Here is a 24,163-nt window from a genome sequence, read left to right on the forward strand (position 1 = left end):
TCTGCTTTGTTCACAAAGGAGAACACTCAGAGCTGCCAGCCTGCTTTGTTCACAGCCTGTTTGGCTGTGAACAAAGCAGGCTGGCAGCTCTGAGTATTTAGGACTCCAGCATGAGTCAGAAATGCTTGCTGACAGGACTCATCGGGAAAAATACAATAAAAAGAAGCATATTTTTCATTAACGTTCTATTGGAAAGTTATTCAACATTCATTAATCTAAAATATATCAAAAGTTTATTTGATGAGAGGTAACCTTTAATCTAAACCTTTGCTAACTTTTGTTTAGAAGCCATGGGGGCGGTCCTAATCAGTGACTGACAGCCTTCCCTGTGTAATTCTGCTTACAAAGATAACCGTCAATCACTATTTAAAACAACCTGCTTGGTAAAATGCTGTCTAGAGATTGAAGGTGTCACTTAGGATAAGGAATACTGCAGCCCATTCACTATCCCTACCTACTTGTACAATCTATCATTAGTGCAGGCCCTCAACTAGGTGACAGTGCCTACGCTAACACTACAAAAAGAAGTCAGACAAACCAGGTCAGAACCAAAACAAGTGATGGGCGCTTTAGAAATAAAAAAAAGAAGGCATATTCAACTATCTCGATCCCTGTAGCTGCTGTTCCAATGTCTTCTGGTAAGGCCCCAAAGAATTCTTCAGTCTTCTCACTGCTTGGGAATACAGCTTTTTTTTTTTTTTTTTGGCATTAGAAATAAAACGGCAGCTGCCATTCCAATGTCTCTGCACAGTACAGGTATAACAAAACAGATCTTATGTTTAGTGAAGCCTCATGAGGTGATGGGGAGGCTGCCCAAGGTCTGAGAACAGAGCAGATCAGTGTCCATCCACCAAGGAGCATACAGGGTAGGGTAGAAGCAAGCAACTGAAACCCTGAAAGATTATTTAGCTGCCATGAGACAGCTAGGGTAAGCTAGGGACACAGACCCAGAGAACCATTGCTATAGGCTGAAGGTACATCAGACCGGACCTGAGATAAAGAAGCAGAGACATGTGAAGGACTGGCTGCAGAGAAACTACTATACTGTAAGAGACGGACTGCCCTGAAGCCTAGGGAGATGCCTGTACACCTCTTCTAAGACCTCCATAGACAGAAACAAGTTGAGTTAATACTGACCTGTTTCTAACCTGCCCTTCCTATGGAATGTTAAAGAAAAGGTTGTTGTTATCCAGCTATATTCCACACTAGCAGGTGATAGTATCTATGTCTGGCTTAAACCCCACTACCCTATAAAATAGCTCTGAATCAGCACTCACACAAGAATGAAATAACTTGCTCATGGGATCAGGCAGGGACTAATGCACCATCCTAGTGCCCATACACATTAAATTAAAGTTGATGAAAGTGAATGATTTAAACCAAAACAATCATTCATTGGGTGAAACTTAACAAAAAGCGGTTCTTCTAGGCAAATAATGTCAGACTGTTATTGTTTGAAAAGCCATGTTTGACATTTTTGAGCAACAGGAGGACAAAATATTATTTCTTCACAAATGATCTTTCTGGAAAGAATATTCTTAGTCCAAGAATACTCCCATAAATATTGTTATTCTACCAAACTATACTTGTTCTTTTAAGGCCAGAGTCAGTAACTTCTCTTCAGCTTCAAATTCCTACTTAGCTGTTCTTATGTGTCTCACAGCAAAATAGCAACTTGCATACCCCACACCTCTATATCGTGGGTTTAGTTACTGGTGGAAAACTGTCTCATGGTCATTTATACTTTTGCATATACTTTCCTGTGCATAAAAACAACAAAAGATGACATACTCACCTACCCTGCAGCCCCAGTGATACCAAATCCCCTGGTCCCTGCTGCAGTCCTCTTTTTTTTCTTCATCTGATGATGTTTATTTGAGCAGGAACTGCCCACTCAGCCCAGTGATTACCAAATGAGACATCATTGAAATAGGGAAGAAGAGGACTGCATCAGGACTAAAAGAATTGGCAGCGGTGTGGGGAAGGTGAGTATTCCGTTTTTTTTTTATGCACAAGACCACATATACAAAAAAAAAATTAGGCCAGAAAAACCCTTGAAATTAGTTCAATCTTAACTGTTATAAGCCTTCATAATCTTATGGATGAACTACCTTCACGTAGGTCTTCCAGGAAGAAATACAACTTCTGCATTTACTGTAGCTCAAAAGGCTGCAGCTAGGTGAATAACCAAACAATCTAGATGTGCTCCCATAACACCGATCCTTTGCTTACTGCACAGGCTGCCCATTACATGGAGGATAACTTTTAAGCAGCTTTGCTTGCTGACCTTTAAAGCTATGAACAACTTAAGCCCCAGCTACTTGAAAAAAAAGCACCGAAGCCCCTTGCCATCCCCTCAGATCAACAACAAGAATGAATAAACTGTCCAAACCCAGAATCCACCATAAAACATTTGGAGCCTTCTGCCGTTCTCTGGAACACATGACCTGAATCAATTGGAGGGATATCATTCTCGGTCACATTCAAAACAAGACTTAAAATGCACCTGTTGGATTTGGCATGAGAGAAAATAACACATTCTCTCTCTACACAGGTCATTATAACAAATCGATCAATTTTCTACCGGACTACGCTTTTAGTTGCTTGTGACAAAAGTGCATTAACGTGTTTCTTTTGATGTTATCCTGTGTGAAGTTGCCTTAACAACTGCTGTGTTAATACTGTTCCTAGTTAAAATAAAGCATGCCTTAAAGGAGTACTGATCATGGGGGTCCAGCCGCTGGGACTTTCACAATCTCCAGCTCGGCACCCCGGCACATTTATGTTCAGAACGCCGGTTTTGGGTTGCCGTGATGTCACGCCCCCTCCATTCATGTCTATGGGAGATCACTGGCCAGACCCCCCATGATCAGACATCTTATCACCTATCCTTTAGATAGGGGATAAGATATATAGGGACGGAGTACCCCTATAAATAGAGTGTACCCTTTTCTTCAAAGGACAAAGACTGTGTTGACCACTCTGTGGTCTGGGGCAATCTTTTGTTGTGTGAACTGTTAGGCGACATGCAGGCTGAATGTGTGCAACCATGAATGGTAAAGGCCTAGTGGTCGCCAAAACCCATAAAGTACTGGAGTTCCCATTTAAAGCTGGCCATATACTTTAGATATCATCCAACCACTTATTTACTCTCCTCAACACCTCTGGCAAAATCTTTATCTCTCATGGATTCAAAGGACTGGGCATGAAGAAATCCATCATTTCTGGTCCTTCCTTCCCCCAAAGTCTACCAATGGGGAACTGATAGACATCTACACATTAGATCATTGTCTGATCGCACTGAAATCAACAAGTTTAAGAAAAATTTGCCTTATGTGTATGGACAGCTAAAATATAAGCTCTAAGATACTATTTTACTGAACACCATGCCCTACGTGAAAACACTTAGTTTGCATTATAATTCCCCTATAGCTACACCTTCACTAGAAAATTCTAGAGGCAAAACTTGAGGTTCCTGAGCCCAATGCAATACTATGTGCCATGTATAATACTGATGTCTTCTTATCAAAGGGGCCACATAACTACATTGGGCAACAAGGATCAAGTGTGGCTGCACTTCACACATAAAGGGGATATATTTTTTAGGGTGAAAAGTTAGGCTAGGTTTACACGTCTGGTGTTCGACATATGTAATCCCAGCCTAAATCTCAATGCAACTGAGGCCACAACTGATGACAACATGAATTAGTTGTCATCAGTTGTGCAGCATCCGGCATCCATTTTTTCTGAATGCTGGATGGGGGAACACAGCAGGTTCCTCTGTCCAGTTCCAGTCCGGCGAGTGCAACCATCTGGCATCTAAACTGATAGGATTAGTTCTGCTATCAGTTTTTCTCCGGTGCACGCTAGAGGGAAATGCCATCAGACGCATGATATATATAATGGAGGCCTTCAAATAAATTCCATGATGACTTGAATACGGTCCGAGACCAAAATTTCTTTTGTAGACAAATATAAGATGACTGTTGTTAATTTTACAAGGTTTTACAAATTACTTTTTGTTTCCTAGAACAATAGAGGAGAATCCCTTAGCTCAAGAGGATGCAAAGTAATAATGTCTGTACTACATGCCAAATGACATACTCTGCGCATTAGAAAACAATGTGCAGCTTTCATTCCCCCCTGAGCACAGACAGCATAGGAATGCTTTGAATGTTCTGTACAGCATTATAGGCTATGTCTGGAAAGCGACAACCATCTGCAACCAGATGGATTTAATAAAAAAATGTTAATTTTCTAGCTGTTCAGTCTAAAACAACGGTTGTTCCCTGTTCAGTAGATCTAATTATACTGAAAAGTACAATATTTGTGATGATAATTACGGTTTGTGTAGAGGATGAGTAAAGCGCTACTTCAATTTAGATGAATAGCTAGGTGGTTTCCCTCTTAACCCAATGTAAAAACATTATTATAGCTGAAAGCTAAAGGTTTCCTTTAAAAGTGCTACCCTAATAATTGGGTACATTGCATTGGTAATAGAGGTATGCTTTTAAGGCCACATTATCCACAGATAACCAATTATCTGAGATGTGTAATTATAGATAATGTATACCTGTATCAGTCAACAATGTTGTATGTGATAGCTGTTATTTAAGTTGGTTGGTATTCCCTTTTCTACCATGGAAATTTATATCTATTTTGTTGTTAAATAAATAATGCCACTGAAGCACACAAAGTAAGCTGACATTTCCTGTTTTCTGCAGCTTAATTTTTGGTTTTGCTGTCTAGACTGGGAGAGAGTATGCAGAGTCATTTCATTTTCATTCAAGGGGAAATTAATTAAAGGCTCCTCTTTGGTACTTCTCGCTGCCTAGATCAGGTGAAATAGCAATACTATGCACACAGACAAGGCTCATGGTGCATCTTCCTTGTCACTGCCTGGCCTGTAGGGGATGAAGCTGTACTCCACCCCTGTCTATTACAGGTATATTCACCTCCTAAGGTACCCATATACCATCTAAGGTGTATGGTGGCTTCCTAACTCTCCACTGACAGATGATGTTGGTGGAAAAAAGGGTTGGTTATGTTGGATTTTTGTCACCCAACCCTTTTGTTCTGGGAGGGATAAGCTGGCTTTGATAAATGCCCCCAAATATGGCGAAATCCCATTTAGGATATTTGTATTAGTAAAGGTTGTGTTTTGAAATGGTAAATTGGTTGGAGATCCATGTTAATAAATCTCTTTACTAGCAACCTGGGACTAGGAGGAAGGTCTTGCATGTAATAGAAGAGGGTTTGTCTATGTGCCAAAATGCTGCCCCCTGCAGCCAAGGAAGTTATGTCATGGATGGTGCACTCATGGGTAAGAGCCAAAAGTTGGGGAATACTTCTACAGCCCTGGTCCATAAATAACACATTTTGCCTTAAAACATAGTCACCTTAAAGACTTAAAGACGTCATCAGGGACGTATGTTTCATACAGGACAGTGAAATACGCTCATGGTTAGTATTTCTAATATGGCATAATTCTTTTTATATGCTATTACTATAACTTGTCTGTTTTCTAACAATGGAAAAGACAGTGAGGAAACAAGAAGAGAAGTTTGGGAAACATTGAATAGTTTGAAAGAAATGGACAGTGACTTACAGAAAAGATTTCATGTCCAGGCCATGATTGCGAATCTGACCAACCACATGGTCCCAGCTGCCTGGGTTGGGCCGGTTTCTGATGCCAGCTGACTTGTACTTGGATCCGGCTGAAGCTGGGGGCCGGTTCTGGCCCGTGCGTTGGGAACGGGGATTGCTGGAGTTACTGCTGCTTGATGATGGAGGTTGTTGTTGCAGCTGGAGCTGCCCCAGGCTCTGGCTGGTGGTTGGCTGGCAGTTATTGTGCTTTTGGTGGAGGCTGAGAGGTTGCTGGAGGCTCTGCTGACGAAGCAGTGTGCGAGGACGTTGACACTTTAGGTCTCCCCCAGAGATGGGTATATGATCAAGAGTGGTGGCTGCTGGCAGAGTAGGGTCTTCATAACTTAGGCAAGGTGTAAAACAAGAAAGAAAGGAAAAGGTGAAGAATAGACAGATTGCAGTGTGGAAAGTACATAACAGACAGAAGTCTAGTGCACAGAGAATCCTAACACATTACTCATACAATAGTTTAGAAAAGTCCTTCTGCATTATCTTTAAATATGTTACAGTGATGGATTTCATTGGTTTAACCAACACAAGTAGTAACAATACCCAGTCTGGTGAGGTGTATACATTTACAAGCCACTGAAAATATTACAAATTGGACAAAATTTTGCTAAAGCCTATGGACATGTTAGATACATTTCTTCTCCTTATTTCACCTCATAGCTGGCGTACATGTAGACAAATAATTTCTGCTATACAACTGTATATGTCTCTCATACATTTAGCACATTTTATGACTGAGTTTAACCAGGGGCATTTCTTACAACACTTTTCAAAAGTGCTAAGAAAGGCATATAAAGTGTCGGAAACATAAAATAGATTCAGTACATTCCAGATTTTTTAGATTATGTTGCTTATCTTGCTAAGCAAATCTTTCCCAATGTGTTTCTGTGCAGATATCTTAAAGAAGAACTATGGTCACAAGACCTTGCTGGTCACCTTTCAAGTAATGCCTAATATATTAAAACAATAACTAAAGTATACTGGAAGCATGGATCTCTGTTTGTGAGAGGACTGATGCAGGTGCCAGAGGTCAGATCCCCAAAAATCAAACATGGCATGTCCTATTGAGATGTCATCTCAAGTTCTGATGAAACACACTGGCCATTATGTTTTAGAATAAACAATTCTATGATATCTTTATATATATATATATATATATATATATATATATATATATATATATATATATATACCTATATATATATATATATATATATAAAACTCAACATGTGTATATGTTCTGTATCAGCATAGCTTTCAAACGGCTGGAGATAGTTCCATTTCACTTGCTACACATCGTTCTTATATGTCAAATAAAAATATAGTAGAGTTTAGGGACGTTCCAATACTGACAATCTCCAAAGCCTGAGTGTAAAACAGGAAGTCCCATGCAAGTCTATGGAACTTCAGGTATATCTCCTGATTATGTTACTCTTTGGCTGCGGGGATTGCCCAGAAGTTTTAAACATCTTGTTGCCAGACCAACGTCACAGTAAAGTATGATTTAACTATGCGGCAGGCAGGTGCAGAGAATAGTTAGTGCGGAGTCAAGGAGAGGGAATGGGGCAGGCAGGAAAGAGAAGAATAATTGCAGGCTGAGAGAAGAATGAGGGAAAAGAGAAGACATCACTGTGAGAGCAGGGTGAGGCCATGGCAGCACTGATGCAATGAGGAGTGCAGAGAGAATGAGCATCCTTTTACTGTTAGTGCTTCAGGAGACTGGGAAAGCTGGGAGGCGTGCAGTACACAGTGCAGGGCTTACAGCTTTCCCAGTCTCCTGAAGAGATGACCTGTCTGGTAAAGTAGCCATATTGGAAACATGAAATAAAGTAGCAGAAGTCACTAAGGCCCCCTTCACATATGTCCAGTGTTTGGTGGTGTTTCCCTCCTGTGCTATAGAAAAAGTGCCAGAGGGAAATTGATTGTAAAACTGATGCCATTCATTTGAATGGGACTGTTCACATTCATCCGACGTCTCAAGTAGGACGGTGGCAGTGGCATCCACCGTATGGGCATGCACAATAAATGAACGCCAGATCCTAAAAACTGATGCACTTTTGTCATAAATTGGGCATTAGTTGCGGTGAGTTAGGCTTGGTTCACTGAGCCAGGCACCAGATATATTTGCAGATGCTGTATTTCCTGAAATGCATTGACACATACGCAGATGATATTCATATTTTTTATTTGTAATTTTTTTAAATAAAATATTGTGTTATTTCTATATCATTGTTGCTTTTCCTTTCCCACAAGGTTTAGGTAGGAAGACCGGGCAAGGAAGGGTACTCAACTATTTTATAATAAAGGTAGCCAATACGTTCCTTATTAAGGAGGATTAGTAATACTAGTGCACCATACGAACAGCGTCTTATACTAACAGTGCACCATGCTGAAAATGCATCAATATTATGCAGGCCCTCCTGATAAATCTCTCTTTGGCCTGAAAGCTTAAATGGGCACTGTCAGATACAAAAACTTTTGGTATGTTGTAAAGCATGCAAAACCAATAGGTTTTGCAATTGCTTTCATAAGAAAATTTTCAGTATTTCATACTGAAAAGCCAGTCAAACAACTGCCCTCCCTGCCTGCTTGGACACATACTAGTCCTGCTGTGTCCATGCATCATGGACACAGCTCCTTGATTGACAGCTGTGAGCGCAGGGCTCACAGCTGAAGGAAAAATCCTCCCACTGTCAGCTTGTGTCCCGCTACTGTCAGTGAGGACAAGCTGGGAGTTGTAGTTTTGCTAATGCTAGGGGAGATGTGAGCAGACAGCATACTGAGGGAGGGGGTGGAGACCTGCACAGTGAGGCCACGCCCCCTCCCTTTGAGAGGAATTCAGACTAGTGAGCTAAATTAAAAGTGTAATAAAAAATAAATAAAGCTGCTAGACACATAAAAAATAGATGTACATGGTCAGGATTAGGTACTGAGTGATATATTAAAAAAATATATTTTGTTAGATCTGACGGGTACGCTTTAAGGACTTTTTGAGATCTATATAACTAACTGGAAGACCAGGACTTAAAAGATGACAGTATTGCTGTCCATGTAGAAGAATCCACAGCAGCAGGCAACCAAAAGGTTAAATGTAGGTTCTCACCGTACACTCTACATTTCGAGGCACGTGCGCCACATTGGCAGGTGGTGAGTGGGATGTCAGTGAAAGCTTTTTATAGCATCTCTGTAAACTCATCTCACACCAAAAGTCTTCTGGGATAGGAACAAAAATCAAACATTAAAGCAGGGAGCTGCTCTGTTTTCTGGGTCGGCAGAAGGAGAATAAAACAATTGTCTACACCATATGTAATAATAATCTGTAGTATGGCTGGGGTTCAGATATTACAGATAACATGCCATTTACATATGCTATGCAGCATGGACCATATGGAACTTTAGGAAAAAGTGAAGCAAATATGAAGAGAGATAACTATGAAGGCATATCTGCATGTAAGTGGTTACTATTTCATCAAATGCTGTACAGTGTAGAAGAACAACTGTTACCATGAACCATTTGGGGCCCCCACTTATCAAAAAATAATGGATATTTATTCATAATTCCAATGCTTGTAGATCAATCCGTGAGGATACAGAGTGCTTGGTGGCCTGGTCGAATTATGGCCAATCCTGTGACTATGCAATACATGCCTAAAGAGGGAAAATACCTCCAAATTTGTAGTCAAGGTGCTGACACATCAATTGGAGCTAGTGCTGTCTACCTAATAATAGTTGAGTCATTGTGCTCAAGAGCTGTTCTTCATATGGTCCTGGGGATCCTAGTCATCTTTTGTATAAGCCATGGTTTCCCAGTGACCACCCATTGTAGAGCTATACTGTTCTGTTATCTATTGTCTCACCAGGCCTCTATTGGTCAATAATAATGTATGTAAGTATGTTTAGTATGAAAAGAGACTTGTACATGGCAGAAGCCCATATACTGTATATGCACTGCTTCAATTTCCATCCATTTCAATGGTGTTCCTGGGCAAACAAGATATGACAATATGGAAAAATATTTCAATAGCACACCCTATGATACACAGCTCATACAAGTAGCAGTCTTATATTTTTGGGGGTTAGTAATTAGATTTTCCTACTTAAAGGGGTACTTTGCCCCTAGACATCTTATCCCCTATCCAAAGTATACACGGAGATCCTGTCGCTTGGGACCCCCACGATCTCCCTGTTGCACCCGGCGTTCGTTTAGAGCATCAGGTGCAGCACCGGAGGCTCGTGACATCACGGCCCTGCCTTGCTCGTGATGTCACGGGCACGCCCCATCAATGCAAGTCTATGGAAGGGGGATTGCCGGCTGTCATGATCCCCCTAGGGGGTGTGGTCATGACATCCCAAGTGGGATGTTACCATGAAGTCATGAGCCTCCGCCTTGCATCGCCAGTCATTGGCATGGAGAGAAGTTCGCTCCATGCACCGGATGTCTGGGGTGCTGCAGCTGAGATTGTGGGGGTTCCCAGTGGTGAGGCCCCATTGATCAGACATCCTTTGGATAGGGGATAAGAGGTTTAGGGGTGGAGTACCCCTTTAAGTCCATCATTTGCATTACTATATGGTATTATGTCACATGTACTGTTTTGTTAGGTAATGTAGGTAAGGTAATGGTTTTTTTTTGTCTAAAAAAAAATTGTCCATATACACTGAAGAGACATTTTGATTGATAAAATGTGATATGATTGATAGAGAATATGCCATAGATGTCTGATAAGTGGAGGTTCCACCCCTGGTGTCCTGAAATGTTTCCATAGCTCTCATACCTGCAAGGTCAGATGTCCCCAACTATTCCTCATATTTATGGCCACCACCAGCTGCCTGTATTGCAGAAAGATCCTATTTGTCCTAAAGTAGGACCCTACTTGCCAATCATCTATGGCATACCCTGTGGATTTGTCAAAAATGTATTTGGCTACAATAAACTGTTAAATGTGGCGCCATTAAATAAGTATCCAACGTTCTCCAGTAAATTCTCCCATTGTTCCTAATATCAATAGGTTTCATCCGAAAAATTACTTTAAACAGATCTTGACCAGAAATGTCAACACATCTGAAGTAAAAGCTCTCTGTGATGGGAGTGTAAAACAAAATGGCAATTTGATAAAAAGCGCTCACTTCAATCAGTGATGGTGAAGAAGTGTCTACAAGAATCTGAGGTTAAAAGAGGCAGCGAGACTAGTTCTGAATCAGCGAGACACCGCAAATCAACCTGAGCGGACAGGCCTGATAGGGGGAAGATACACGAACTGATTGAAAAGCCAAGCTGTTCACTCCAGACACATCATGTCCATATCCTGGGACCTGCTTACACGATGTCCACTTCACTCTCAAGTAATTACACCACCGGGGGAACGGAGGACACAGTTTTTCAGCTCCTGACAATCTTATTCGGCACAGAATATAAATCTTGATATTAAAACACAATTGTCCAAAAGTGTTAAGAATTTTTCTTTCAGTTTATTTATTGTTCAATTTGGTGTCTTTGTATTTAATGTATCCTTAAAGGGGTATTCTCATGATCTCATGATGTATGTGTCTTTGTAACATTGCTGTTCTCGAGATCACTTGAGGACTGGGTCTTGGGTTTGAACACTAGGACCCCACCGATCTGCCAGATTTCTGCTATCCTGTGGATAGAGGATAACTTTTGATCATGAGAACAACCCTTCAAGTAATCTTTGAGCTGGCCATACACATTGGATTAAAGGGGTACTACGGTGAAAAACTATTTTTGCCATAAAGTTAAACATATTTGTATATTACTTCTATTAAAAAATCTTAATCCTTCCAGTACTTATCAGCTGCTGTATGCTACACAGGAAGTTCTTTTCTTTTTAAATCTCTATTCTGTCTGACCACAGTGCTCTCTGCTGACACCTCTGTCCATGTCAGGAACTGTCAAGAGCAGGATAGGTTTGCTATGGGGATTTTCTCCTGCTTTAGACTGTTCCTGACATGGACAGAGGTGTCAGCAGAGAACACTGTGGTCAGACAGAAAGGAAATTAAAAAAGAGAACAATTTCCTGTGGAGCATACAGCAGCTGATAAGTACTGGAGGGATTAAGATTTTTTTATAATTATACATCAGTTTAACTATCTGGCACCAGTTAAAAAAAATAAAAAAATGTTTTCCACCGGAGTAACCCTTTAATGTTAAACAAGTCTTCCACTTTTGGGACCTCTCAACCATCTAATGTCTATGGGGGGCCCCTAGTTCTTTCTGGTAGCAAATGTTCAGAGGAGAAGGGTAGGATTTCAACATGACCTACTGTTACGCCGAGCGCTCCGGGTCCCCGCTCCTCCCTGGAGCGCTCGCTACACTCTCGCTACTGCAGCGCTCCGGTCAGATCCACTGACCCGGTGCGCTGCGATACCGCCTCCAGCCGGGATGCGATTCGCGATGCGGGTGGAGCCCGCTCGCGATGCGCACCCCGGCTCCCGTACCTGACTCGCTCTCCGTCGGTCCTGTCCCGGCGCGCGCGGCCCCGCTCCCTAGGGCGCGCGCGCGCCGGGTCTCTGCGATTTAAAGGGCCACTGCGCCGCTGATTGGCGCAAGTGGTTCTAATTAGTGTGTTCACCTGTGCACTCCCTATGTATACCTCACTTCCCCTGCACTCCCTCGCCGGATCTTGTTGCCATTGTGCCAGTGAAAGCGTTTCCTTGTGTGTTCCTAGCCTGTGTTCCAGACCTCCTGCCATTGCCCCTGACTACGATCCTTGCTGCCTGCCCCGACCTTCTGCTACGTCCGACCTTGCTTCTGTCTACTCCCTTGTACCGCGCCTATCTTCAGCAGTCAGAGAGGTTGAGCCGTTGCTAGTGGATACGACCTGGTCACTACCGCCGCAGCAAGACCATCCCGCTTTGCGGCGGGCTCTGGTGAAAACCAGTAGTGACTTAGAACCGGTCCACTAGCACGGTCCACGCCAATCCCTCTCTGGCACAGAGGATCCACCTCCTGCCAGCCGGCATCGTGACAGTAGATCCGGCCATGGATCCCGCTGAAGTCCCTCTGCCAGTTGTCGCCGACCTCACCACGGTGGTCGCCCAGCAGTCACAACAGATAGCGCAACAAGGCCACCAGCTGTCTCAACTGACCGTGATGCTACAGCAGCTACTACCACAGCTTCAGCAATCATCTCCTCCGCCAGCTCCTGCATGTCCTCCGCAGCGAGTGGCCACTTCAGGCCTACGACTATCCTTGCCGGATAAATTTGATGGGGACTCTAAATTTTGCCGTGGCTTTCTTTCTCAATGTTCCCTGCACTTGGAGATGATGTCGGACCAGTTTCCTACTGAAAGGTCTAAGGTGGCTTTCGTAGTCAGCCTTCTGTCTGGAAAAGCTCTGTCATGGGCCACACCGCTCTGGGACCGCAATGACCCCGTCACTGCCTCTGTACACTCCTTCTTCTCGGAAATTCGAAGTGTCTTTGAGGAACCTGCCCGAGCCTCTTCTGCTGAGACTGCCCTGTTGAACCTGGTCCAGGGTAATTCTTCCGTTGGCGAGTACGCCGTACAATTCCGTACTCTTGCTTCTGAACTATCCTGGAATAATGAGGCCCTCTGCGCGACCTTTAAAAAAGGCCTATCCAGCAACATTAAAGATGTTCTGGCCGCACGAGAAATCCCTGCTAACCTACATGAACTCATTCATCTAGCCACTCGCATTGACATGCGTTTTTCCGAAAGGCGTCAGGAGTTCCGCCAGGATATGGACTATGTTCGCACGAGGCGTTTTTTCTCCCCGGCTCCTCTCTCCTCTGGTCCCCTGCAATCCGTTCCTGTGCCTCCCGCCGTGGAGGCTATGCAGGTCGACCGGTCTCGCCTGACACCTCAAGAGAGGACACGACGCCGCATGGAGAATCTCTGCCTGTACTGTGCCGGTACCGAACACTTCCTGAAGGATTGTCCTATCCGTCCTCCCCGCCTGGAAAGACGTACGCTGACTCCGCACAAAGGTGAGACAGTCCTTGATGTCAACTCTGCTTCTCCACGTCTTACTGTGCCTGTGCGGATATCTGCCTCTACCTTCGCCATTTTATTTTGGCCTCTCTCATCAACAGGTTCAACATCCCGGTGCCCAGTCTCGCCAGACCCCTCTACATCAATTGTGTTAACAATGAAAGATTGGACTGTACCATACGTTTCCGCACGGAGCCCCTCCTAATGTGCATCGGACCTCATCACGAGAAAATTGAGTTTTTGGTCCTCCCCAATTGCACTTCCGAAATTCTCCTCGGACTACCCTGGCTTCAACACCATTCCCCAACCCTGGATTGGTCCACTGGGGAGATCAAGAGTTGGGGTTCCTCTTGTTTCAAGGACTGCCTTAAACCGGTTCCCAGTTCTCCTTGCCGTGACCCTGTGGTCCCCCCTGTAACCGGTCTCCCTAAGGCCTATATGGACTTTGCGGATGTTTTTTGCAAAAAACAAGCTGAGACTCTACCTCCTCACAGGCCTTATGACTGTCCTATTGACCTCCTCCCGGGCACTACTCCACCCCGGGGCAGAATTTATCCTCTCTCTGCCCCAGAGACTCTTGCTATGTCTGAGTACATCCAGGAAAATTTAAAAAAGGGCTTTATCCGCAAATCCTCCTCTCCTGCCGGAGCCGGATTTTTCTTTGTGTCCAAAAAAGATGGCTCCCTACGTCCTTGCATTGACTACCGCGGTCTTAATAAAATCACGGTAAAGAACCGCTACCCCCTACCTCTCATCTCTGAACTCTTTGATCGCCTCCAAGGTGCCCACATCTTTACCAAACTGGACTTAAGAGGTGCTTATAATCTCATCCGCATCAGAGAGGGGGATGAATGGAAAACGGCATTTAACACTAGAGATGGACACTTTGAGTATCTGGTCATGCCCTTTGGCCTGTGCAACGCCCCTGCCGTCTTCCAAGACTTTGTTAATGAAATTTTTCGTGATCTCTTATATTCCTGTGTTGTTGTGTATCTGGACGATATCCTGATTTTTTCTGCCAACCTAGAAGAACACCGCCAGCATGTCCGCATGGTTCTTCAGAGACTTCGTGACAATCAACTTTATGCCAAAATGGAGAAATGTCTGTTTGAATGTCAATCTCTTCCTTTCCTAGGATACTTGGTCTCTGGCCAGGGACTACAAATGGATCCAGACAAACTTTCTGCCGTCTTAGATTGGCCACGCCCCTCCGGACTCCGTGCTATCCAACGTTTTTTGGGGTTCGCCAATTATTACAGACAATTTATTCCACATTTTTCTACCATTGTGGCTCCTATCGTGGCTTTAACCAAAAAGAATGCCAATCCTAAGTCATGGCCTCCTCAAGCGGAAGACGCCTTTAAACAGCTCAAGTCTGCCTTTTCTTCGGCTCCCGTGCTCTCCAGACCTGACTCATCTAAACCCTTCCTATTGGAGGTTGATGCCTCCTCAGTAGGAGCTGGAGCGGTCCTTCTACAAAAAAATTCTTCCGGGCATGCTGTTACTTGTGGTTTTTTTTCTAGGACCTTATCTCCGGCGGAGAGGAACTACTCCATCGGGGATCGAGAGCTACTAGCCATTAAATTAGCACTTGAGGAATGGAGGCATCTGCTGGAGGGATCAAGATTTCCAGTTATTATTTACACCGATCACAAGAACCTCTCCTATCTCCAGTCTGCCCAACGGCTGAATCCTCGCCAGGCCAGGTGGTCTCTGTTCTTTGCCCGATTTAATTTTGAAATTCACTTTCGGCCTGCCGATAAGAACATTAGGGCCGATGCTCTCTCTCGTTCCTCGGATGCCTCGGAAGTAGAGCTCTCTCCGCAACACATCATTCCTCCTGACTGCCTGATCTCCACTTCTCCAGCCTCCATCAGGCAAACTCCTCCAGGGAAGACCTTCGTCTCTCCACGCCAACGCCTCGGAATCCTCAAATGGGGTCACTCCTCCCATCTCGCAGGTCATGCGGGCATCAAGAAATCCGTGCAACTCATCTCTCGTTTCTATTGGTGGCCGACTCTGGAGACGGATGTTGTGGATTTTGTGCGAGCCTGCACTGTCTGTGCCCGGGATAAGACTCCTCGCCAGAAGCCCGCTGGTCTTCTTCATCCTCTGCCTGTCCCCGAACAGCCTTGGTCTCTGATTGGTATGGACTTTATTACAGACTTACCCCCATCCCGTGGCAACACTGTTGTTTGGGTGGTCGTTGATCGATTCTCCAAGATGGCACATTTCATCCCTCTTCCTGGTCTTCCTTCAGCGCCTCAGTTGGCAAAACAATTTTTTGTACACATTTTTCGTCTTCACGGGTTGCCCACGCAGATCGTCTCGGACAGAGGCGTCCAATTCGTGTCAAAATTCTGGAGGGCTCTCTGTAAACAACTCAAGATTAAATTAAACTTTTCTTCTGCCTATCATCCTCAATCCAATGGGCAAGTAGAAAGAATTAACCAGGTCCTGGGTGATTATTTACGGCATTTTGTTTCCTCCCGCCAGGATGACTGGGCAGATCTTCTACCATGGGCCGAATTCTCGTATAACTTCAGAGTCTCTGAATCTTCCTCCAAATCCCCATTTTTCGTGGTGTACGGCCGTCACCCTCTTCCCCCCCTCCCTACTCCCTTGCCCTCTGGTTTGCCCGCTGTGGATGAAATATCTCGTGATCTTTCCACCATATGGAAAGAGACCCAAAATTCTCTCTTACAGGCTTCATCACGCATGAAGAAGTTTGCTGATAAGAAAAGAAGAGCTCCCCCCATTTTTTCTCCTGGAGACAAGGTATGGCTCTCCGCTAAATATGTCCGCTTCCGTGTCCCTAGCTACAAATTGGGACCACGCTATCTTGGTCCTTTCAAAATTTTGTGCCAGATTAATCCTGTCTCTTACAAACTTCTTCTTCCTCCTTCTCTTCGTATTCCTAATGCCTTTCACGTTTCCCTTCTTAAACCACTCATCATCAACCGTTTCTCTCCCAAACTTGTTTCTCCCACTCCTGTTTCCGGCTCCTCGGACATCTTCTCCGTAAAGGAGATACTGGCCTCCAAGAAGGTCAGAGGGAAAACTTTTTTTTTGGTCGATTGGGAGGGTTGTGGTCCTGAAGAGAGATCCTGGGTACCTGAGGACAATATCCTAGACAAAAGTTTGCTCCTCAGGTTCTCAGGCTCTAAGAAGAGGGGGAGACCCAAGGGGGGGGGTACTGTTACGCCGAGCGCTCCGGGTCCCCGCTCCTCCCCGGAGCGCTCGCTACACTCTCGCTACTGCAGCGCTCCGGTCAGATCCACTGACCTGGTGCGCTGCGATACCGCCTCCAGCCGGGATGCGATTCGCGATGCGGGTGGCGCCCGCTCGCGATGCGCACCCCGGCTCCCGTAACTGACTCGCTCTCCATCGGTCCTGTCCCGGCGCGCACGGCCCCGCTCCCTAGGGCGCGCGCGCGCCGGGTCTCTGCGATTTAAAGGGCCACTGCGCCGCTGATTGGCGCAAGTGGTTCTAATTAGTGTGTTCACCTGTGCACTCCCTATGTATACCTCACTTCCCCTGCACTCCCTCGCCGGATCTTGTTGCCATTGTGCCAGTGAAAGCGTTTCCTTGTGTGTTCCTAGCCTGTGTTCCAGACCTCCTGCCGTTGCCCCTGACTACGATCCTTGCTGCCTGCCCCGACCTTCTGCTACGTCCGACCTTGCTTCTGTCTACTCCCTTGTACCGCGCCTATCTTCAGCAGTCAGAGAGGTTGAGCCGTTGCTAGTGGATACGACCTGGTCACTACCGCCGCAGCAAGACCATCCCGCTTTGCGGCGGGCTCTGGTGAAAACCAGTAGTGACTTAGAACCGGTCCACTAGCACGGTCCACGCCAATCCCTCTCTGGCACAGAGGATCCACCTCCTGCCAGCCGGCATCGTGACACCTACCTTTTGTTCTCTGGGGAAAAAAACTACTGCCAAAGGTGTCTGGCTGCAGCTTACCCTGCTCTCCTCATTCAGGACACATCAGTGCTTGGCTGAGCCAAGCTTGCAAGTATATGAGGTCTCTGGAGAGGTAGCCTGCAGCCAAGTGAGGAGGACATCTGCGTGAAGTGTATGACCAGCCTAAGACTTCTGCTTTTCCTTGTCTTAGGTGTCATACACAGGACAGCCGTGTGCGTAGAGAATATATGGCGGCACACAGTGTCCCTGTATCTCTGTACTATGAAGAGAAAGACCTGCTGCTATATGGTGTCTCCTAACACAGAGCCATGGGATGAAATCCTGCTTTCAGCTACTACTGGGGGGTAGTTTTTTACTTACTGTATATACTTTATTAAAAGCTTTAAAGGGGTACTGTTACGCCGAGCGCTCCGGGTCCCCGCTCCTCCCCGGAGCGCTCGCTACACTCTCTCCGCTGCAGCGCTCCGGTCAGATCCACTGACCCGGGGCGCTGCGATTCTGCTTCCAGCCGGGATGCGATTCGCGATGCGGGTAGCGCCCGCTCGCGATGCGCACCCCGGCTCCCGTACCTGACTCGCTCTCCCTCGGTCCTGTCCCGGCGCGCGCGGCCCCGCTCCCTAGGGCGCGCGCGCGCCGGGTCTTTGCGACTTAAAGGGCCACTGCGCCGCTGATTGGCGCAGTGATTCCAATTAGTGTCTTCACCTGTGCACTTCCCTATATCACCTCACTTCCCCTGCACTTCCCTGCCGGATCTTGTTGCCATTGTGCCAGTGAAAGCGTTCCTTGTATGTTCCTAGCCTGTGTTCCAGACCTCCTGCCGTTGCCCCTGACTACGATCCTTGCTGCCTGCCCCGACCTTCTGCTACGTCCGACCTTGCTTCTGTCTACTCCCTTGTACCGCGCCTATCTTCAGCAGCCAGAGAGGTTGAGCCGTTGCTAGTGGATACGACCTGGTCACTACCGCCGCAGCAAGACCATCCCGCTTTGCGGCGGGCTCTGGTGAAAACTAGTAGTGACTTAGAACCGATCCACTAGCACGGTCCACGCCAATCCCTCTCTGGCACAGAGGATCCACTACCCGCCAGCCGGCATCGTGACAGTAGATCCGGCCATGGATCCCGCTGAAGTTCCTCTGCCAGTTGTCGCTGACCTCACCACGGTGGTCGCCCAGCAGTCACAACAGATAGCGCAACAAGGCCAACAGCTGTCTCAACTGACCGTTATGCTACAACAGTTACTACCACAGCTTCAGCAGTCATCTCCTCCGCCAGCTCCTGCACCTCCTCCGCAGCGAGTGGCCGCTCCTGGGCTACGCCTATCCTTGCCGGATAAATTTGATGGGGACTCTAAGTTTTGCCGTGGCTTTCTTTCCCAATGTTCCCTGCATCTGGAGATGATGTCGGACCTGTTTCCCACTGAAAGGTCTAAGGTGGCTTTCGTAGTCAGCCTTCTGTCCGGAAAAGCCCTGTCATGGGCCACACCGCTCTGGGACCGCAATGACCCCGTCACTGCCTCTGTACACTCCTTCTTCTCGGAAATCCGAAGTGTCTTTGAGGAACCTGCCCGAGCCTCTTCTGCTGAGACTGCCCTGTTGAACCTGGTCCAGGGTAATTCTTCCGTTGGCGAGTATGCCGTACAATTCCGTACTCTTGCTTCAGAATTGTCCTGGAATAATGAGGCCCTCTGCGCGACCTTTAAAAAAGGCCTATCCAGCAACATTAAAGATGTTCTGGCCGCACGAGAAATTCCTGCTAATCTACATGAACCTATTCACCTAGCCACTCGCATTGACATGCGTTTTTCCGAAAGGCGTCAGGAGCTCCGCCAAGATATGGACTCTGTTCGCACGAGGCGTTTCTTCTCCTCGGCTCCTCTCTCCTCTGGTCCCCTGCAATCTGTTCCTGTGCCTCCCGCCGTGGAGGCTATGCAGGTCGACCGGTCTCGCCTGACACCTCAAGAGAGGACACGACGCCGCATGGAGAACCTCTGCCTGTACTGTGCTAGTACCGAACACTTCCTGAGGGATTGTCCTATCCGTCCTCCCCGTCTGGAAAGACGTACGCTGACTCCGCACAAAGGTGAGACAGTCCTTGATGTCTACTCTGCTTCTCCACGTCTTACTGTGCCTGTGCGGATGTCTGCCTCTGCCTTCTCCTTCTCTACCGTGGCCTTCTTGGACTCTGGATCTGCAGGAAATTTTATTTTGGCCTCTCTCGTCAACAGGTTCAACATCCCAGTGACCAGTCTCGCCAGACCCCTTTACATCAATTGTGTAAACAATGAAAGATTGGACTGTACCATACGCTTCCGCACGGAGCCCCTTCTAATGAGCATCGGATCTCATCACGAGAGGATTGAACTTTTGGTCCTCCCCAATTGCACCTCGGAAATTCTCCTTGGACTTCCCTGGCTTCAACTTCATTCCCCAACCCTGGATTGGTCCACTGGGGAGATCAAGAGTTGGGGGCCCTCTTGTTCCAAGGACTGTCTAAGACCGGTTCCCAGTAACCCTTGCCGTGACTCTGTGGTTCCCTCAGTAACCGGTCTCCCTAAGGCCTATATGGACTTCGCGGATGTTTTCTGCAAAAAACAAGCTGAGACTCTACCTCCTCACAGGCCTTATGATTGCCCTATCGACCTCCTCCCGGGTACTACTCCACCCCGGGGCAGAATTTATCCTCTCTCTGCCCCAGAGACTCTTGCCATGTCTGAGTATGTCCAGGAAAATTTAAAAAAGGGCTTTATCCGTAAATCCTCCTCTCCTGCCGGAGCTGGATTTTTCTTTGTGTCCAAAAAAGATGGCTCCCTATGTCCTTGCATTGACTACCGCGGTCTTAATAAAATCACGGTTAAGAACCGCTACCCCCTACCCCTCATCTCTGAACTCTTTGATCGCCTCCAAGGTGCCCACATCTTTACTAAATTGGACTTAAGAGGCGCCTATAACCTCATCCGCATCAGAGAGGGGGATGAGTGGAAAACGGCGTTTAACACCAGAGATGGACACTTTGAGTATCTGGTCATGCCCTTTGGCCTGTGCAACGCCCCTGCTGTCTTCCAAGACTTTGTCAATGAAATTTTTCGTGATCTGCTATACTCCTGTGTTGTTGTATATCTGGACGATATCCTAATTTTTTCTGCCAATCTAGAAGAACACCGCCAGCATGTCCGTATGGTTCTTCAGAGACTTCGTGACAATCAACTCTATGCCAAAATTGAGAAATGCCTGTTTGAATGCCAATCTCTTCCTTTTCTAGGATATTTGGTCTCTGGCCAGGGACTACAAATGGATCCAGACAAACTCTCTGCCGTCTTAGATTGGCCACGCCCCTCCGGACTCCGTGCTATCCAACGCTTTTTGGGCTTCGCCAATTATTACAGGCAATTTATTCCACATTTTTCTACCGTTGTGGCTCCTATCGTGGCTTTAACCAAAAAAAATGCCGATCCCAAGTCGTGGCCTCCTCAAGCGGAAGACGCCTTTAAACGACTCAAGTCTGCCTTTTCTTCGGCTCCCGTGCTCTCCAGACCTGACCCTTCCAAACCCTTCCTATTGGAGGTTGATGCCTCCTCAGTGGGAGCTGGAGCTGTTCTTTTACAAAAAAATTCTTCCGGGCATGCTGTCTCTTGTGGTTTTTTTTCTAGGACCTTCTCTCCGGCGGAGAGGAACTACTCCATCGGGGATCGAGAGCTTCTAGCCATTAAATTAGCACTTGAGGAATGGAGGCATCTGCTGGAGGGATCAAGATTTCCAGTTATTATTTACACCGACCACAAGAACCTCTCCTACCTCCAGTCTGCCCAACGGCTGAATCCTCGCCAGGCCCGGTGGTCTCTGTTCTTTGCCCGATTTAATTTTGAGATTCACTTTCGTCCTGCCGATAAGAACATTAGGGCCGATGCTCTCTCTCGTTCCTCGGATGCCTCAGAAGTTGAACTCTCTCCGCAACACATCATTCCACCTGACTGCCTGATCTCCACTTCTCCAGCCTCCATCAGGCAAACTCCTCCAGGAAAGACCTTTGTTTCTCCACGCCAACGCCTCGGAATCCTCAAATGGGGTCACTCCTCCCATCTCGCTGGTCATGTGGGCATCAAGAAATCTGTGCAACTCATCTCCCGCTTCTATTGGTGGCCGACTCTGGAGACGGATGTTGTGGACTTTGTGCGAGCCTGCACTATCTGTGCCCGGGATAAGACTCCTCGCCAGAAGCCCGCTGGTTTTCTTCATCCCCTGCCTGTCCCCGAACAGCCTTGGTCTCTGATTGGTATGGATTTTATTACTGATTTACCCCCTTCCCGTGGCAACACTGTTATTTGGGTGGTCGTTGATCGATTCTCCAAAATGGCACATTTCATCCCTCTTCCTGGTCTTCCTTCAGCGCCTCAGTTGGCTAAACAATTTTTTGTACACATTTTTCGTCTTCACGGATTGCCTACGCAGATCGTCTCGGATAGAGGCGTCCAATTCGTGTCTAAATTCTGGAGGGCTCTCTGTAAACAACTCAAGATTAAATTAAATTTTTCTTCTGCATATCATCCCCAGTCCAATGGACAAGTAGAAAGAATTAACCAAGTCTTGGGTGATTATTTGCGACATTTTGTTTCCTCCCGCCAGGATGACTGGGCAGATCTCCTTCTATGGGCCGAATTCTCGTATAACTTCAGAGTCTCTGAATCTTCCTCCAAATCCCCATTTTTCGTGGTGTACGGCCGTCACCCTCTTCCCCCCCTCCCTACCCCCTTGCCCTCTGGTCTGCCCGCTGTGGATGAAATTTCTCGTGACCTTTCCATTATATGGAGAGAGACCCAAAATTCTCTCCTACAGGCTTCATCATGCATGAAGAGGTTCGCGGATAAGAAAAGAAGAGCTCCTCCCGTTTTTTCCCCTGGAGACAAGGTATGGCTCTCCGCTAAATATGTCCGCTTCCGTGTCCCTAGCTACAAGTTGGGACCACGCTATCTTGGCCCTTTCAAAATTTTGTGTCAAATTAATCCTGTCTCTTACAAACTTCTTCTTCCTCCTTCTCTTCGTATCCCTAATGCCTTTCACGTCTCTCTTCTTAAACCACTCATCCTCAACCGTTTTTCTCCCAAATCTGTTCCTCCCACTCCTGTTTCCGGCTCCTCGGACATCTTCTCTGTCAAAGAGATCTTAGCCTCTAAAAAGGTCAGAGGGAAAACTTTTTTTCTAGTGGACTGGGAGGGTTGTGGTCCTGAAGAGAGATCCTGGGAACCTGAGGACAACATCCTAGATAAAAGTCTGCTCCTCAGGTTCTCAGGCCCTAAAAAGAGGGGGAGACCCAAGGGGGGGGGTACTGTTACGCCGAGCGCTCCGGGTCCCCGCTCCTCCCCGGAGCGCTCGCTACACTCTCTCCGCTGCAGCGCTCCGGTCAGATCCACTGACCCGGGGCGCTGCGATTCTGCTTCCAGCCGGGATGCGATTCGCGATGCGGGTAGCGCCCGCTCGCGATGCGCACCCCGGCTCCCGTACCTGACTCGCTCTCCCTCGGTCCTGTCCCGGCGCGCGCGGCCCCGCTCCCTAGGGCGCGCGCGCGCCGGGTCTTTGCGATTTAAAGGGCCACTGCGCCGCTGATTGGCGCAGTGATTCCAATTAGTGTCTTCACCTGTGCACTTCCCTATATCACCTCACTTCCCCTGCACTTCCCTGCCGGATCTTGTTGCCATTGTGCCAGTGAAAGCGTTCCTTGTATGTTCCTAGCCTGTGTTCCAGACCTCCTGCCGTTGCCCCTGACTACGATCCTTGCTGCCTGCCCCGACCTTCTGCTACGTCCGACCTTGCTTCTGTCTACTCCCTTGTACCGCGCCTATCTTCAGCAGCCAGAGAGGTTGAGCCGTTGCTAGTGGATACGACCTGGTCACTACCGCCGCAGCAAGACCATCCCGCTTTGCGGCGGGCTCTGGTGAAAACCAGTAGTGACTTAGAACCGATCCACTAGCACGGTCCACGCCAATCCCTCTCTGGCACAGAGGATCCACTACCCGCCAGCCGGCATCGTGACAGGTACTCCACTGCCCCAGCGGGGGTTGGAAAATCACAGCCACCACAGACTTGCATTGAGGGGGAGGGGCATGGCCGTGACATTACGACCCCCCGCAGCCCTCACCCAGCATTCGGAACAACATTTTCCAAACGCTGGGGCAGTGGAGTACCACTTTAAATCATAAGACATTCTGAAAAAAATGTAAAATGATCTAAAACTGACCAGAAAATGACACTGTGTTAAAAGGTAGACATGCACTTTACAAAGGGTTGCATAGAGTTCAGACAAAACAGTCTGCTTACTTTCAAAAACAGCACCACCCTTGTGCATGGGATGTGCCTGGTATTGCAACTAAGTTCCAGTCAAGTGAATAGGGTTGAGCCGCAACACTAGACACAGCCCCCTGACAAGAGTAGCACTGGTTCTGGAAAAACAAAAAGTTAACCCTCTCTGTTCCTGTCCAAATCTTTTGCACCTACCCCATGTAGGTGGCGGGGGAACTTTGAATAGAGAAGTCCAGTGTAGCTCATTTTGGGCAGTTAGAAACAATTCCCTGCTGTGGATCGGTCATTACGATTTCTACATTTTAGCTAATGAGATAAAATGATCTT

General features: G+C 46.9%; 1 protein-coding gene across 6 annotated transcripts in view; it reads right to left on the reverse strand.

Moving 5' to 3' along the window:
* The window catches only part of SYT7 (synaptotagmin 7), a 526,341-nt gene that overhangs the window by 166,775 nt on the left and 335,403 nt on the right, over positions 1 to 24,163 (reverse strand). For 5 of the 6 annotated variants that reach the window (XM_056526815.1, XM_056526813.1, XM_056526814.1 and 2 more), the window contains one exon: positions 5,609 to 5,989. The exons of the other annotated variant lie outside the window; for it this stretch is intronic. In XM_056526815.1, coding sequence (XP_056382790.1) covers positions 5,609 to 5,989 — 381 coding nt within the window. The remainder of the gene's footprint in view (positions 1 to 5,608; positions 5,990 to 24,163) is intronic. 6 annotated transcript variants of the gene reach the window in all.

Source organism: Hyla sarda, chromosome 6, assembly GCF_029499605.1.
Source record: "Hyla sarda isolate aHylSar1 chromosome 6, aHylSar1.hap1, whole genome shotgun sequence".
In the NCBI taxonomy this organism is placed as follows: domain Eukaryota; kingdom Metazoa; phylum Chordata; class Amphibia; order Anura; family Hylidae; genus Hyla; species Hyla sarda.